This window comes from Pelobates fuscus, chromosome 9 (assembly GCF_036172605.1).
Source record: "Pelobates fuscus isolate aPelFus1 chromosome 9, aPelFus1.pri, whole genome shotgun sequence".
Lineage (NCBI taxonomy): Eukaryota > Metazoa > Chordata > Amphibia > Anura > Pelobatidae > Pelobates > Pelobates fuscus.
This window is the reverse complement of record NC_086325.1, coordinates 68,087,913-68,105,599: the sequence shown is the minus strand read 5'-3', so window position 1 is coordinate 68,105,599 and position 17,687 is coordinate 68,087,913. Positions and strand designations below refer to the sequence as shown.

Below are 17,687 nucleotides of genomic sequence, written 5' to 3'. Positions count from 1 at the left end.
CAGTAGCGTATACTTGCTCGGTCCATGCTTTGTATACTTTGGTTGTATACTTTGCTGTTCAGTGGAGCCCCCAGGTTTAGTTCCATCTTTGGTGTTTCTGTGAGAAGCGTCCTTTTGTACAGCCATGCGGTGTTCAGCCATACTCTCTGGGTTTAGAGTTGTGCTTCTTTGGTCTGAGGTTCTTTGTTGAGGTAGGTAGTGTGGCTGCAGGGGTTGCTTGGTGGCCGTGCCGCTGTGTGTGTGGGAGCGAGTGCGTGAGCCCCGGTAGTCTGGTGCTATATTCCGCCATAATGGTTTTCGGTGCCTTTGTGGCCACGTTGCTGCCCTGGAAACGTGGAGTGGGTATCTGTAATGGCGTCTGCGGGTCACAGGGCGGATCCATAAGGTGATCACTTTGGCTGCTCGGTTACAGGACAAAGTATTGTCCAGAGGCCCTTGCAGAGCCGATCAAAGCCTTCCATGCAATGAGTTGGTGGTGTGGCGTTTGTGCCCGCCATCCTCGGCCCTTGCTGAGTAGCCATCTTGTGTATGCCCCGGTGGTCCGGAGTTTCTGCAGGCGAATAGTAACCAAAAGATCGGTCAGCTTACCTGATACGCCTCTCCAGTGGGGACCAGGATATCCCCCACCAGTCCTAAGGGGGATGGGGAGGGTTGGAGACCTGCCAAGTCGCTTAGAGGGTCCGGTTTCGGAGAGAGCGGCTGTCTCTCCCCAGCTCCGGCTTCTGTAGGCCGTGCTTGGTGTCTCGCTTTCCGAGCTCTGATGCGCTCCAAAAAGGTCACATTTTGTTCAGGGGTGGGTCCTTGGGCTAATTAGCCCCCGAATATGTCCTTTTCTCTGCCCGTTAAGCAGGAGCTCTTGTACCCTGCTTCTGCTCAGTTAGGCGGTCAGGCTAATCACATAATGGACATGCAAAGAGCTTCAGGGGCTAAAACTATGTTGATTTGAGCAACAATTAAATATATTAACATTACAAAACATTTAAGTGCAAACATAAGACTTGAAAAGATGTTTTTTTTTACTAAAAACACATGTGCTAGATTGAAGTTTTCCCTTACAGCTAAATTGTAAAAGTATGTAAACAGAGCATGTGAACTAAAAAAAAAAAACCCACTGGTTTTGACTTTTATAATCATTCCCCAGAGCATGTTATCATTTTGCAGTGACAGTCAGAGCTCTCTGAGATACGGCTGTAAAGTATCACCACATGTTTCAGGACAGGAACGATTCTGTTGGTGTGTGGGAGGAGAATTAAGTGGCTGGAGGGGAGGGCAGTGTGTAGAAAGACAGGGTGTGTATTTTCTGGGAAAAGGATTTTATATTTCTACAATGCAAAACGCTGGAGTGTGTGTCAGGGTGACGTCTCACGCTGCTTCTTGTTTCGGAATTAAACTGCTCTGTGAAATTATTGACAATTATTTGTATGGTACCAACAAATAACACAGCACTGGATACTTCAGTAACGTGTATGACAACAGACGTTTGTTGACAGAAACAAAGACAGGTAGCGAACAATCCGACATTGGCTTTATGTAAAGAGATATATAGAAAACCACCTGAGACACTGATTTGGATTGTACAAATCAGCAAGCAGGCATGGGGAGCAAGAATAGCTGGCTCGATCACTTTGTCTTAGGCATTTGGCTGTCTACGATTTTAACTGCTGGGTCAACCCAGGGCGGTGAGTACAACGTCATTTATTGTTTGTGAAACATTTCTTGTTTTATGGCGAATAAGAAAATAAAAACTGAAGGTGTAATACATATCCTATAGTTACAGATCACCTAGATGTTTGCAAACTGTGTTTCCCCTGACCTTTAGCCAGCCCTTACTACTGCAGGAGTAAGAGTATATTGAAATCAAATGTTACGTGGTCTGTTTGCGCAGATGTGACATCACAAACGATATAATGGGGGATATTTAGCAAAGTGTTATGAAACTTGCCAGTAAAATCGTGTCATTATTTTTAATCATATTTATTAAAGTGCTGTAAAAGCGATCTAAAAAGTGACGGTGTTCTGTACAGTAAATCACTCGAGTTTGTGCATCATTTTCCATTTCAAATTTAGAGTGTCGAAAAAAGGGAAAAGAATAAAAATGCTTTTCTGCCAGAGAAAGTGGCAAAAAATTGAGAAATCTGTTGCGTCGCTAAGAAAAATGGCGTATATTCAGAAATGATAGGCGCAAAAAAAAAGCAACAGATTTAATAAATTTCACTATCAACTTGCCAAACAGATATTAAAGTCAGGGACACTATTCACCCCCCAATGTCTCAATAATTACTCTGGAACTAAATGAAAAAAAAAAAAATTAGGAATATAATTATTTGCTATTGTTTTACAGGGGACTTTCTAAACCAACTGCTGTGATTAATGAATTAATTTGCAATCATAGACTTATGACTTTCACAAATTGCTGGGCAGCACTTTCATAGCTTACAGAATTCATAGAAGTCCCAAAGAAACATAGACATCTTTTAGCAACCCCCAATCAACCCAGTTAGCCTAATAAAGGACTCCTCAGAATATTCAGTTTGGGATAAAACAGGTGGTCTAACTCTATGCCATATGCATGCTTGGATTTTTAAACTGTATTTGGTTTGTAAAATCTTCTTATAAATGTGCTACAATTTTACGTTTTTACGCTACGTTTTAAGATTTTACAGTTTAAAATGCTCCCTTTTTATAATGCCATGAATCATACAATGTACATCATAATTTCTGTCTGTACATGCAGATACATGTAATGGAATACATAAAGCAGTCTGTTTATTGTCATTATTTTTTTATGGTGACAACGTTTTGTTGCTCTAGCTATATTGGGTTAAAAGTGTCACAAAATATTATTTGACAACCATCAAGAAAGAAAGACAGAAGCTTCAGAGCGCTGGTTATGTTTCCTACACTGTTTGTAACACATTAGAATGGTGTTGAAAGAAGTTAAACTCTTGATATGTTGTAAAAAAACAGCAGCACTTAGTAATACCACAGTAATTAGTCATAGTCCTGCTCAGTGCTTCCAGATATCTCTGCAACTCCTCGAAAGTAACCATCATGACATTCTGAAGGGGAAAAACACAAGGCACAATATTTTTATCCAGTTTCTCTACAGGATGTTTGTTTCAATGTCTGGTGTATGTTTAGCATTGTTGCTTAGCAATGTACGGAGTAGCAGATAACAGTTTATGATAGCAAATTTATTCAGGAATTAAAACGATAACAAAAAAAATAATGTTTCTTCACTAAACAATTAGTTGAAGAGAATTGAAACATTATTTGCAAAATGGAGGCAAAAAATAGCTCATTTGGAAAAATTCTTCAACACAGCTCAAGTCAAACAGGGTTATTTAGTAAAGTGACAATTTCCACAAATTCAATGTGAATTGAAAAGGTATTTCAAAATGCAGAACAAATTGCAGAATAAGAACATTTCTCCAAGTAAATTCCATATTCAGTTTGGCTATTATAGCCTTAAATGTGAATTCCTGGTCATTTTCAATTTTCACATAGGACACGAGGTCACACATTTAGGCTGGAAGAAAGGAGATTTCATCTAAGGCAAAGAAAACTTTTTTTACAATAAGAGCAATAAGGATATGGAATTCTCTGCCTGAAGAGGTGGTTTTGTCAAAGTCCATACAGATGTTTAAACTGCAATTGGATAAATACTTGCAAAAGCATAACATACAGGGATATAATTTATAATTAGTGGGGTAACAGCTGCTTGATCCAAGGAGACATCTGACTGCTATTTTGTGGTCAAGAAGGAATTTTTTCCTAATTTGTTGCAAAATTGGTAGCGGTACAGACTAGGTTTATTGCGTTCTTTTGGATCAACAGCAAAAATATATGTGAGGAAGGCTGAACTTGACGGATGCAAATCTCTTTTCAGCTATGTCACTATGTAATACTATGTAATTTAGTAAATAACCCTAAAAGTTTGTCAATTTTAGCATAAATTATGCAATTTGCTTTTCGATTCCGTACCATTAATTGTTTGGTGAGTATACCTTTTAGCCTAAATGTGAATAAATTATTAAAGAAAACTGAATTTATCACCAATGTAAAAAAAGAAAACAATTGTGTAAGTGAACATGTATCTAAATCTGTACATAACATATAACCGTGCAAGGAATTTATTAGATGTACATATCACACGGCAGAAAGGAGAAAGAAATACCCGTCTGGGACTATTGCTAACAATGGCTAGTTATAACTAATTTTGTTTTGAAGATAATTATTTCCCTGAATTGTACTGAAGTATTTTATGAAAAACAAATTTTTCGTCAAGAGTTACAGAGACCACTTATGATTAGAGCGGTGATGTAATTATTGTTATCTGACTGTGAATTTAAAAATGTGCACGTGCACACACACACACACACACACACACATTTTCCAGTTTTCTGATACTAATAGAGAAATTCATTAAATGTGCAAGTTTTTAAACATATTATATACATTTTTTAGAATTGTATATTTCTGGAAGTCGATGCCACATAGAGATACATTTCTTGTAAAAATGTGTAATGGCATTTTGGACCCCTAGTGCCATAGAGTAGTTAAAGTGCCCGGGCAGGTAGTTCTGTTCAGTTAAATATTTTATTAGTACATATGTAGATGATTAGTTTGGGGTCATATTAGGCTTTATTAATTGGAAACAGAATGCACTAACAGTTGCACTAACATCCCCCATTATTTTCTACTAAACAATGGCTTAATGTTTTTAGGGCCACTTTACAATTACGATACAAACACAATCTATACCAACATCTTCCTTCAGACTTGATAGCGACATCAATGGTTTGTTTAAATTTGAGTTATTTAATTTTTTTTCTTCTACATAATTACATTATATTGGCATATATTCAATTTAGGCCCAAAAGCAATGTGTGTTATCTTCGTTGATACATTTGTAAATATTGATGATATCAGGTTGGAACTATTACTAAGCAATGACTTATGGTGTACCGAGAATGGGTTGCTAACAGGGTTATTGAACAAAGTGAGAAGTCAAAATGAATTTCAAATTCAAGGTCAAACTAGCCGAACTGCAAACATTCTCTAAGTCAGCTACGCTTTCAGTTCAGGTTCTCTGGTCTTAAATAGCCCCAAGTCAACTGTAATATTGAGAGATAAATAACATGTCTGTAATGATTAATGTATGCAGTTATAGAACTTATCAGCTGTTATGCTTACTAACAATGCAAACTCCATTTTGCTAACAAGAAACTGCATTCTATGAAGATGCTATGCCGAATCTCTTAGGATTATTCACTAAAGAGAGAATTTGAGATGAATTTAAATTGATTTTAAGTCTGCTCTACCTTCCATTTAGCTAGTCTGGCCTTAAATTTGAATTCACCTTGAATTCTCACTTTAGTGAATATGTGGTAATAGTCAGATAATAATTGATTAAATAACTGTTCTAGCCTTGTTTTAGCCTTGTTCTAGCTGGTTTTAATTCATTTTTATATCTCCATTCTTATGTAAACAGGATTATTTTGGTATCTAAGATTATCATTCATGTGGACAATTAGCACCAATCATGTTAATACATAATATAGCTAATTCTGCATATTTAGTAGGTATATACAGTATCTCACAAAAGTGAGTACACCCCTCACATTTTTGTAAATATTTTATTATATATTTTCATGTGACAACACTGAAGAAATGACACTCTGCTACAATGTAAAGTAGTAAGTGTACAGCCTGTATAACAGTGTAAATTTGCTGTCCCCTCAAAATATCTCAACACACAGCCATTAATGTTTAAACTGTTGGCAACAAAAGTGAGTACACCCTTAAGTGCAAATGTCCAAATTGGGCCCAAAGTGTCAATATTTTGTGTGACCACTATTATTTTTCAGCACTGCCTTAACCCTCATGGGAATGGAGTTCACCAGAGCATCACAGGTTGCCCCTGGAGTCCTCTTCCACTCCTCCATGACAACATCACGGAACTTTTAGATGCTAGAGACCTTGCGCTCCCCCACCTTCCATTTGAGGATGCCCCACAGATGCTCAGTAAGGTTTAGTTCTGGAGACATGCTTGGCCAGTACATCACCTTTACCTGCAGCTTTTTTAGCAAGGCAGTGGTCGTCTTGTAGGGTCATTATCATGTTGGAATACTGCTCTGCAGCCCAGTCCCAGAAGGGAGGGGATCATGCTCTGCTTCAGTATGTCACAGCACATGTTGGCAATCATGGTTCCCTCAATAAACTGTAGCTCCCCAGTGCCGGCAGCACTCATGCAGGCACAGACCATGACACTCCCACCACCATGCTTGACTGTAGGCAAGACACACTTGTCTTTGTACTCCTCACCTGGTTGCCACCACACACAGTTCACACCATCTGAAACAAATAAGTGTATCTTGGTCTCATCAGATCACAGGACATGGATCCAGTAATCCATGTCCTTAGTCCGCTTGTCTTCAGCAAACTGTCTGTGGGCTTTATTGTGCATCATCTATCAGCTTCCTTCTGTGACAGCCACACAGACCAATTTGATGAGTGTGCGGCGTATGGTCTGAGCACTGACCGGCACACCCTACCCCTTCAACCTCTGCAGCAATGCTGGCAACACTCATACGTTTATTTCCCAAAGACAACCCCTGGATATGATGCTAAGCACGTGCACTCAACTTCTTTGGTCGACCATGTCGAGGCCTGTTCTGAGTGGAACCTGTCCTGTGAAACTGCTGTATGGTCTTGCCCACCGTGCTGCTGCTGCTAGGTTTCAAGGTCTTGGCAATCTTCTTATAGCCTAGGCCATCTTTATGTAGAACAGCCATTCATTTTTTCAGATCCTCAGAGAGTTCTTTGCCATGAGGTGCCATGTTGAACTTCCAGTGACCAGTATGAGAAAGTGTGAGAGCGATAACACCAAATTAAACACACCTGCTCCCCATTCACACCTGAGACTTTGTAACACTAGCGAGTCACATGAAACCGGGGAGGGAAAATGGCTAGTTGGGCCCAATTTGGGCATTTCCATTTAGGGGTGTACTCACTTTTGTTGCCAACGGTTTAGACATTAATGGCTGTGTGTTGAGTTATTTTGAGAGGACAGCAAATTTACACTGTTATACAGGCTGTACACTTACTACTTTGCATTGTAGCAAAGTATAATTTCTTCAGTGTTGTCACATAAAAATATTTAATAAAATATTAACAAAAATGTGAGGGGTGTACTCACTTTTGTGAGATACTGTATGTCTCTGTGCAATGCTCAGAGCTCACTCTTCCATACTGATTTCAGGTTTTGGATGGGCCATATTGCATTATTTATATACAGATCAGCCCTTAAAGAGTTAACCTTTGCAATACTTGGTTTCATTTAATTTCATGGTCCACCTGGAAAAAACCTACAGTGATTGGATTCACACCACACCTTAAATAATATGTGACAGTGGCCTCACTTTCCCCTCCCCCATGGTGCAGAATGGTAAAAAAAACCTTCTGTCACTTACCTGATTCCAGCAATGATATCACTCATTGCTGGTGCAGGCTCCACCTCTGCTCCACCTAATGCGCATAAGCGTGGAGGGCCAAGCTCACATTAGTACAACTCCATTGGAAAGCATTTTATAATGCTTTTTTATTAGGTTCCGGGTAATGCTTGATGCAAATCATAAGGACGTCCAGTGACAGTTAGGCGATGAAACGTTGCCTAACCACCCAGAAGTCATTCTAGTGGTTGTCTGGTAGACAGCCACTAGAGGTGGAGTTAACTCTGGCAGGTAATTATTGCAGTTGATCGAAAACTGCAACAATTACCATTGCAGGGTTAAGGGACCTGGGACAGTGCACCCAGACCACTTCAATGAACTGAAGTGGTTTGGGTGCCTATAGTGTCCCTTTAAGGGTTAATACAGCATGGTTCATGGTTAGAAATATATAAATATAAATTCATGCCAATTCCACCAAAGATTAGGGATCACCATATGAATTATAAAACATATTGGAGTTTAGAATTGTACTTAGGTCATAGTATAGGGATGATTTCGTAGGGATTTATTCAATATGTAAGGGACCATTAAATGTAACTCTAGTTTGAAGCTGCTAGTATTTCTGTCACCTGTCAACCCCTTCCACTCCCCCCTTTTATTACAATAAAAACTCTAAGTTGCTAAAGACTAAACACAAAAGCTATATAAAACAAATAAGATAAGATAAGCATGTTATTGAAATAAATTTGCAGCTCAGTTGTCAGCTCACCACATAATACTACCAGTTTTTTAGTACAACATAAAACAAAACACCACAGGCCACTGTTGAGTTACACTTGTTAAATTTATGCTTTATTTACTGCTCTAGGGATTTTGTTCTGTATCGAGTGTATGCTATGACTTTGTTATGTTTAAATAAAACATTAGGCATCTGCTTAAAAATGTTTGAATGGGTCAAATGATTGAGGAATGACCACATATATTGCGTTATTATTTTAAATTTAAGGACTAACAGCTCAATTCATTGCATACCGTATATACTCGAGTATAAGTCGACCTGAATATAAGTCGAGACCCCTAATTTTACCCCCAAAAACTGGGAAAACGTATTGACTCGAGTATAAGACTAAGGTGGGAAATGCAGCAGCTACTGGTAAATTTCTAAATAAAATTATATCCCCCCAAAAATTATATTAATTGAATATTTATTTACAGTGTATGTATATAATGAATGCAGTGTGTGTGTGTTTGTATGAATGCGGTGTGTGTGTGTGTATGAGTGCAGTGTGTGTGTATGAGTGCAGTGTGTGTGTGTATGAATGCAGTGTGTGTGTATTAGTGCAGTGTGTGTGTGTATTAGTGCAGTGTGTGTGTGTATGAATGCAGTGTGTATATGAATGCAGTGTGTGTAGTGTGTGTATATAATATAGTGTGTGTAGTGTGTGTATAAATGCAGTGTGTGTGTATGAATGTAGTGTGTGTGTGTGATGCAGAGTGTGTTTGTGTGTCTGATGCAGAGCCTTGGTGGGGGGTGGGCATTTTTTTTTTAATTATTATTTTTATTTTATTTTAAATTATTATTTTTTTATATATTATATTTAACTTTTTTTTTTTTTTTATTCTTTATTTAATTGTGCGTTTAGAGTACAAGTAAGTGAGCAATGCCCCAACAGCAATTGCTAACGTAGCAGTCAACAATATTAAACAATAATTGGCATTCAAAGAAAAACATAGCACATTTTATATTTTTAGGACATTATACTATCCAAAGTTAGGTGATCTCAAATGTGAAGCCCCTTATGGGTATGGTAAGAATGGGGAGTCAGCATAATGTTACCTAGGATGGAGTTATACCTCCTTCTACTTGACTACGTGTTTGGCAGTGTAATGTTGGTTCCCCAGAAGGAGGGGGGGGTTAATAGTGTTTTGTGAGCGGCGGTGGTTACTCGGCCGTGCGGTAAGCAGGCCGTCATTTAACAAGTGTCAGTGCGTCCTCTCTATATGTGTGTTAGTTTCTCACTTGTGGTACCGTTTTGGTCGATCACCTAGAAGGCTATTAGGCTTTGCATTTGTAGTACCAGTTGCACATTAGTAAAGGAAATGAAAAGTAAAATAAGGGAGAAAACACAACAAAACGTAAATAAAGAACAGTAATACAGATAAAACGAAAACATTCTCTAACTGTGGTTGTTTTTTTTTTTTTAAGTGGTGGAACACACAAGTCTCTATGAGTCTCTCAGGTGAGTGAGCCATTTGATGAGGCACCTCGTTGCCCTCTCGGGGTGAATTCCCGAATGGTGGCCGGGTTCAGGTGGGACAGTCCTGTTCCGCTCGCCGGTGGGGCCTGCAAAATGCCCGTTGATTGTAGGTGTGCTTCCAGCTCCTTATATCCTTCTCTCTCCTCCGGTCAGCTTCACTGCAAGCCTCGCGGTGTGAGAGCCGCGCGGAGCGCTGCCACGGTAACCCGTGGCAACGCTCTGACCCCGCGGCTCTCGCGAGACTTGCAGTGGGAGCTGACCAGAGGAGAGAGAAGGGAGCTGACAGGAGCTGCTGTGAAGGTAAGTTACAGCTCGCTAGCAGCCCCCAACAGCACCGCCGGGTTTGTAATGAGCCCGGCGGTCCTGTCTGTATTATGGCAATGTAAGTTGCCATAATACAGACCCTCACTCGAGTATAAGATGAGTGGGGGTTTTTCAGCACAAAAAATGTGCTGAAAAACGCGTCTTATACTCGAGTATATACGGTAATTTTTGAAAGTGGAAAGGTCACATTCCTTTTTTTTACTTAAACACAGTCACTTTTTTTGTGGCAAAGGTATGTTCCTTTTTTAATATTTTATATAAAGAAGAAAAGTCAGTTAAAGAGATGTCATTATGTTTACTTTATCTTTTTATTCTCTCTAGTAAGCATTATTTAAATTTACTGGGGTAAATGTAGTTTGAAAAATGTTAAAATAATGCAATAATGATTCTTTATTTTTAATGCTGGGGGGAATTGCTGCAATTTTTGAAGCCAACTTACAAGAGCAACTCAGGACAATTCAAAGCAAAAAGAACCCAGATCGCAATTTTTATTATGCGACTTTTGGACGTTTTATGAGATAAATCTAACAGGGTTACTCACTAAAGTATTCAAAGTGAGTTTAAAATTTAAGGCCAGAGTAGCTAATCTGAGACCACAGCTGTTTTAGAGAATGTTTCCTGTTCAGCTATTTTGATCTTAAATTTGAAATTCATTTTGAATTCTCACTTTTAGTAAATAAGCCTGTAAATAAATAAATAATACAGGCAAGAAACCTTATTTGCAGTTATATATCTTCACATTAAAACTGCCAGGCACTGAGGAATCTGTTGGCGCTATATAAATGTTAATAATAAATAAATAGATAAATAAACCAAGAAACAAACAAACAACAAAACAAATACCAAACAGCTTTTAATATGTCCTAACTTGGGATATTAACAGCTGTTCTATAACTTTATGGCAATTTGGGAGTTAATATGTAACAGCAGTTAGATGCATTACAATATGCTCATATCACCGACAGCAATCCCACAGACCTATTGAGAAACATAACCTGACAGACGTGTTCTAACAAGCTCCTTAAAAAAAAAAAAAAAAAACAGGAGCTCAAAATATGTAAAATGTTAAATATTTAGAATCGGGGGCGGGGCTGGACCGCCGAGCTGGACGGTCGCAAGCTAGGGAAGCTCCTGCAACAAAACGCTAATCCACCATGCCTTCTAACTTCAAAGCAGACCGACAGCAATGGTGCCCAAAGCAAGGAGAATACTGGATCCAGGGAGAGGCTGGCTCACCGAGCTTCAGTCCCCTGGAGGAGAAATTTTTGTTACCCCAACAGAGGCCTTCTCCGGCGGTGAGTGGGGCTGACGACCGCATCCCCACTATCCTGCAACACAGCACCCAGCCAGAGGCATGAACCCGAGCGGACCCAGCCCTGCCCCCCCCCCTTTGGACCGCTGGGGGTGATCCCGGTCCTCACACTGTGGCCCTGACCGAGCTGCCGCAGACTTTGTCGGAGAGCCCGACAGCTGCGCCCAAGATGGCGGGCACCATGTGCGCGGGAGGCAAGGGGAAGACCAGCTCTCTCCCCGCGCTCACAATTACCATCGCAGCTCCTGCCTTCCGACCCTGCCATACAGGGAGGCGGGACAACTCTCGCCTACCCTCGCAGCCATCCAAACCAGCGGCGACAGTGGCTGCACCGAGGGGATGGCGCTACTACACCGAACACCAACATTCCCGCCTGGAAGGACTGAGCCTACCGGCAAGCGAGAAACCCCAGCACACCACCCGACCTCTTACTCCCAACCAGCTTGCACTGAGGCGACACAGAAACCAGCATACCCGAGCAGCCGTCACCAAACCCTCTACAATGGCGGTCACCAGCTCCCGGATGAACAAGAGAGGCAAGCGCAACAAGCTACATCGGAAACCCAAGAGATCCCAGCAAGCAACCCAATGCACAACATGGAGGGACTGTGCCCTGATGCCTGCTCTGATGGACACTCACTCCCAGCTACTCAGAAACAGCAGAGCAGGTATCAGGTAGTGGCGGGACTCCCCCTGTCTGTGAGGTCTCGGGACCACCATGATGGCAGCCCTCTCCACTGGGCAGATTAACCAGGGTGAAATTCCACTAAAGTGACCTAGACATAACCTGAAAATAGCGTTATAATTTCAAAGCACTAGCCTGTTAATATAGCTAGCGATGTGTTCCTGCTTCACTATGTTTTTCCCTGTCTTTGCCTTAACTTTGCAGGCTTATAATACATTCGCAACTCAAACTATGTAAGCATGGTCCTTTAAGCATAGTGTGGCAAATAGTAAGCTCGGTATAAACTATAAAGCTGCAATGTATAATTGGATATAGGCACTTACCTGCCATTAGCATGGAATTAGCAAGCATACAGCACTACATTTCTCAATCCTGCAGCACATAGTCTATATGCATGTACCTGAAAATGTTGTAAACTCATCCTTAATTCTACACTTAGCTTATATGCACATATTAGCTCTTGACACAGCATAATAATTTCATAACTAGATAGTAAAGCGCTGTTGCATTGTGTTATGAGAATACCTAAGCACCCTAAGTGACGAAAACATATATTGTTTAGCACCCATCCTATCCCTATATAAAAAAAATGTGCTAGATCTACCATGTACCTCTATGTTCAACTGTTAATTATCAGCTGGAGGATTGCCTTTGGGGTACCTCACATGCATCTGTTCAAAGCTTATTCACTACAAAAATAAAGAATAAAAAAAAAATATTTAGAATCTACTTACTCCTACTTTGCATTTATATTCATACATATTGCATTCAGATATTTTAAATAATTAAGTTATAAAAAACTAAATTAAAGAGAAAAAAAAAACGAGCAGCGCCTGGTTTCCACCAGACATGACGCTTTGAATTGAGGCCAAACAGTTCGATCTTCATTTCATCAAACCTGAGAATCTTATTTCTCACGGTCTAAGAGTCCTTTAGCTGCTTCTTTGCTAATTCCAAGCAGGCTTTCATGTGTTTTGCAGTCAGGCGAGGCTTCCATCTTGCCTGTCTGCCATAAAGGCCAAATTGGTGAAGTGATTCAGAAATGTTCGGAGTGTTGCAGTGATGGGTGGATGTTGCAGTGATGGGTGGATGTTGCAGTGATGGTTGCAAATTTCACTCATCTCCACACATGATCTCTGGAGCTCCCCCCAGGGTGTCCATAAGGTTCTTGGTCACTTCTTGAACCAAGGCTCTTCTCTTCCCTTCTCTTTAGGAAGAGTCCTGGTTATTCCAAACCTCTCCCATTTGAATCATGGAGGTCACTAAGCTTTTGGGAACGTTCAATACAGCTACATTTGTTTGTATCTTTGTGCCTCAACACAATCCTGTGTCTGAGCTCTGAAGGCAGTTCCTTTGATTGGCTTGATATTTGATATGATGTGCATTTATAGCTTATATCTCAAAGACGATCCAGATATATGGCATGCATCCAAGCTAAATCTGAAGTGTCATAGTGAAAGATCTAAATACTTATGTCAATATGATATTTTTTTTCCTTTTCGAATGTGTGTCAAAAACCTGTTTTTACTTTGTCATCGTGAGGTATTGAGTGTACACTGTTGCAAAAAAAATGTAAACAATTGCAACATAAGCCTGCAAAACGTATAAAAAAAAATGAGAAGGTCTGAATACTCTCTGAATGTACTATAAATACAGCATTTGTTTTGCACTCTAGCACCTGTTGAAACTGCAAGGGGGGATACACTCAGCTTTTCATTCTTTTTAGATCAATAAAATGAGAACCATTCTATTTCAAAATAATAATATAGAGACTCTAAAATGTCATTTTATTTGTTTAAGACTAAGATTATTATTATCTTTATTATAGTATTATAGTTGAACCTGAGTGGAGGCTTGCAATCTCCAGTCTTTTCTATTTTCTCGTATTGTATCGGTTATTGTGGCAGCTGCTGTTTACCCTTCAGGTAGCAATCATATACATTGTGAGTATACCAATATGGGCTTAGAAAGACATACTTAGTCTCTGGCATACAGGGGCATAATAACCATTGAGTAATCATGATGCTTGCTTTATTTATTGTGCAGGAAACTCTGGGGGTCATTAAAAGAGTGTTGCTTATATTTGTTCCTCTTTTGTCTCTATTCATTTTGCAATTTTTTTCTATTTGTTGCACCAACATTTTTCTTTTTGTGGAGGATTTTACTTACATTTTTTTTAAATTTTCCAGTTTTTATTATATTTTATTTACTTATCTTCAATATTTAATAAGCATTTATTTAACTCTATTTTGGAACAAAGTGCCCACAACTTTCATCAAATATTTTCTGGTAGGCAGACATAATAAGTGGCCAGGTGACAACATATGTGGGCACACAATTAGCTGAGGTTGTTATATTGCCTGCAGTGTACCTTTAATAAGCAACACAATGTATCCATATTGAGTTCAAACATCACATGATACCTTGCTCCAAAAGAAAAATATCTATTCCTAAATTAAAGGTATTTTAACTCCTAAACATAGGAAAAATAAAAAAGTATGCACATCACACTTACTCCATCAGTGCAAATAAACCTATCAAATAGGAAATTTCTCAAGACTACAAATCGTTGTAATCAATTAGTCATCACCATATGGAAATTAAAGTTTTCAATTGTATTTAACTCCTACCTACGTATACCAATACATCATTAGGACTATTGCCTCTTATATATGCAGAAATGTATGTTCAGCAAAATACATACAGAACGAATTAAAAATAAAATAGAACATACAAGCATAATATTACATAAATGTCCTCAATATGAATAACCCATTAGATCAGGGAATGTTTAAAAAATACTCACATATAAAGTTTATTCCCAATAAATTTTTAAGTTGTTAATTATGTTGATTTTCGAACAATACATCCCCCCCAGAGCGATTCTTATTAAAATTGAACCATCATTGCATCATCTTAAAATGAAACATAACATCACTAGAAAGGATGATATTGCATAGATTCTAGAATACAGTTGTACATAATAAACACCTACAAAACATTAAAAACAATTAAATGGAGAAGATAAACCAAGAATCCGAAAAGGGGAAATAGACAAATGAAAGACTGCACTACATTCAAAAACAGGAAAAGGCTCTATCCTCATTCATATTATTGGGATAAACTGCATCCGATTTGTATACCCAATAGAATTCCCATTTTTTCATCAATCCCACTTCACATGTTTAATTTGTGAAGGTGTCGGGACATGGGCCAATATTATAGAAACCAATGTTTGTTCACACAGCTATCATTAAATCTGAGTACCATGAATGTCACAATGTTTTGTTTATAAAACAAATGTTTGTGATAGGATTCATTGATTTATTTTTTTCTTTCAATAGAACTTCTCCCTACCCCAACCAATGTTACCTTAAAAATGAATATGTTTACTCTACACTGGGAATGGGAGTCAAATAACATCAATCCTGTTTGTGAAGTAAAGTACAACCGTGCAATTAGTAAGCCAAATGTAAGTTTTGCTTTTCTTTACTATGCTTTTAATTTATTTCTAATATACATACAATATTTATATGTTTGTGGTTGTAGCCAATGTGTAATGCATGTCATTTCAACTGTCTGTTATTTTATATATGTATATAAGAAACAGTTAACACTGTATACCGATCGATCATCCAAACCAAAATGTCCTTAGTCACCCCCTTCCAACACAATGTGAAGAAGGACCAGCTCCTCACGCCCTTACTCTTATGTGCCTTGTCCATCTGCAATAATGTGTATCAAATATTAAGTAGTTTAAAGCATATAAATAAAGGGCTAGTTTCATTTTGTTTTGATGTCACCTGAACAGCTATAACAACATTGATGTGACAGAAAAGCAACAGAGTGTGTCAAACCCACACCTCTATATATAACTGTACAAAATTAATGACATCGTAATAATGAAACATCTTCCTCTCGGGATGTTCCAGACCTTATCCCGTACAAATAGAATGTATATATAAATGGCAGAGGAGTATAGCTGATAGTCTACAGAAAAAAAAACAAAAAAAAAAACTATACAATAGTATAATACTGTAAATAAACAATACAACAGTGCCAATATAAGTAGAACTCACAAGATGTAAATAATAAGATCGCGTTAGGGTGCCTCCCCTTAGATGTTTGGGGGGTATATTCAGAACTCCCTCTCAACTGGTTGGTGATGTCACCACAATATGGAAGTCCGGACTCAGGAAATGGTAAAAATAATCTGCTTTATTTCATACGTATAAAAGGTAATAAACAAATATGGTCCAACATGTTTTGTCTAACAAAAGACTTCCTCAGGGACCCAATAATAAAAACAAATTGTAAATATAAAATATCCTAACAAAAGGACAAAATAGCAGCATTTTTTTTAATTATTGGGTCCCTGAGAAAGTCTTTTGTTTAAAGCAGGTAGCAGTTTACTTGAAAAAAAGAGTTCATAAAAACAAGTAATACAAAATCCCAAATTGGAGCAAAATTGAACATAATGAACTTTGGAGCACACACAGAATGCCACACTGTTTGGACAGATCTATCTCCTTCCCTGGAGGTAACCCAAGTTGCCATTTCACAAATGTACAATCAGGGATTTGAGAGATCTTTGCCCATGCATGGCCTGTTTGAAAACTGTGAGCTGGGCTGTGTATAAACTGAGAGCAGATTTTATATGGCTTCTAGCCAATTAAGGTGCAAGTAACGTGTAAGACTGCTTGCTTCATTTTGGGATCTTGTATTACTTGCCACTTTATTGGTATGATTTTTTTTTTTTAAATTAACTGCTACCTGATTTGAACTTGTATTTATTGTTTTTTTTTTATTATTTTTTTATTGCTACTAGACTGTGTACTTAATTTAATAATTTATCAGACTGTGCATATAGTGTTTTTTTTTTTTTTTTGCAAATGTGTCTTGCTAGTTTTTTTTATCAGATCGTGGTCACTTTATCTGTTTCCTTACTGGTTATTGTGTGTGTGTTTTATACTGTTTATTTTTCTTTTTGCTATCTTTTTTAAGATGATGGACGGACAGTCACTCACAGTAAGGGCTGAATGCGTGTGAAAGCTATGCTCTTCTCAGAGCATCATCTCATCAATTGACCACTGACTTTTTCCTTTAATTTTTTTGTAACATTCCCTTTTTTAATTTTAAATGACTTTTGCTGCAGCTGCTCCCCATTTGTCCCCCGTTTACCTTTTTTAATTAATGCAACATTGCAAAAAAAAAATAAAACTATTCTTCTCAAGTCAATTCATCTCTCAATTGTTTCTTTTTTAAATAGAGATAAAATAATTGCCGTTGACAACTTAGAATTGACATTGCAAAACTGGCTGAGATTGCATAGCCATTAGTCGTTTTTGCATTGCTGCACACTTATAGATGCCTTTTTCTCTGGCCTTTTTTGTCATGTCTGCATATTCCTCAGAATCTTTTTTATGGACGATTTTCAGTCGAGCCAAACCATCAAACAAGCATCAGAGGTCCCGAACTGAATTGCATTTTCAAGAAAAATTATTTGGCATAGCCAAACTTTCCCGTAGTGCACTAGTCTGGGTTATCCCTCATAACGAAACAAAATGTGTAGTTGTCCACTTGTTAATTTTTTTGAAACCTGTCTAACCAATACAAGACAAGAAATGCAGAATAATCTCCCAATTCTTCAACTT

At 38.4% G+C, this 17,687-nt stretch overlaps 1 protein-coding gene across 1 annotated transcript in view; it reads left to right on the top strand.

Annotated features, from left to right (window-relative positions):
* The first annotated feature begins 1,335 nt into the window (after positions 1-1,335).
* Positions 1,336-17,687, top strand: part of LOC134573760 (interleukin-13 receptor subunit alpha-1-like) — a 77,334-nt gene continuing 60,982 nt past the window's right edge. Inside the window, exons 1-2 of the mRNA XM_063433538.1 lie at positions 1,336-1,679; positions 15,378-15,505. Coding sequence (XP_063289608.1) covers positions 1,595-1,679; positions 15,378-15,505 — 213 coding nt within the window. The 5' untranslated portion in view covers positions 1,336-1,594. The remainder of the gene's footprint in view (positions 1,680-15,377; positions 15,506-17,687) is intronic.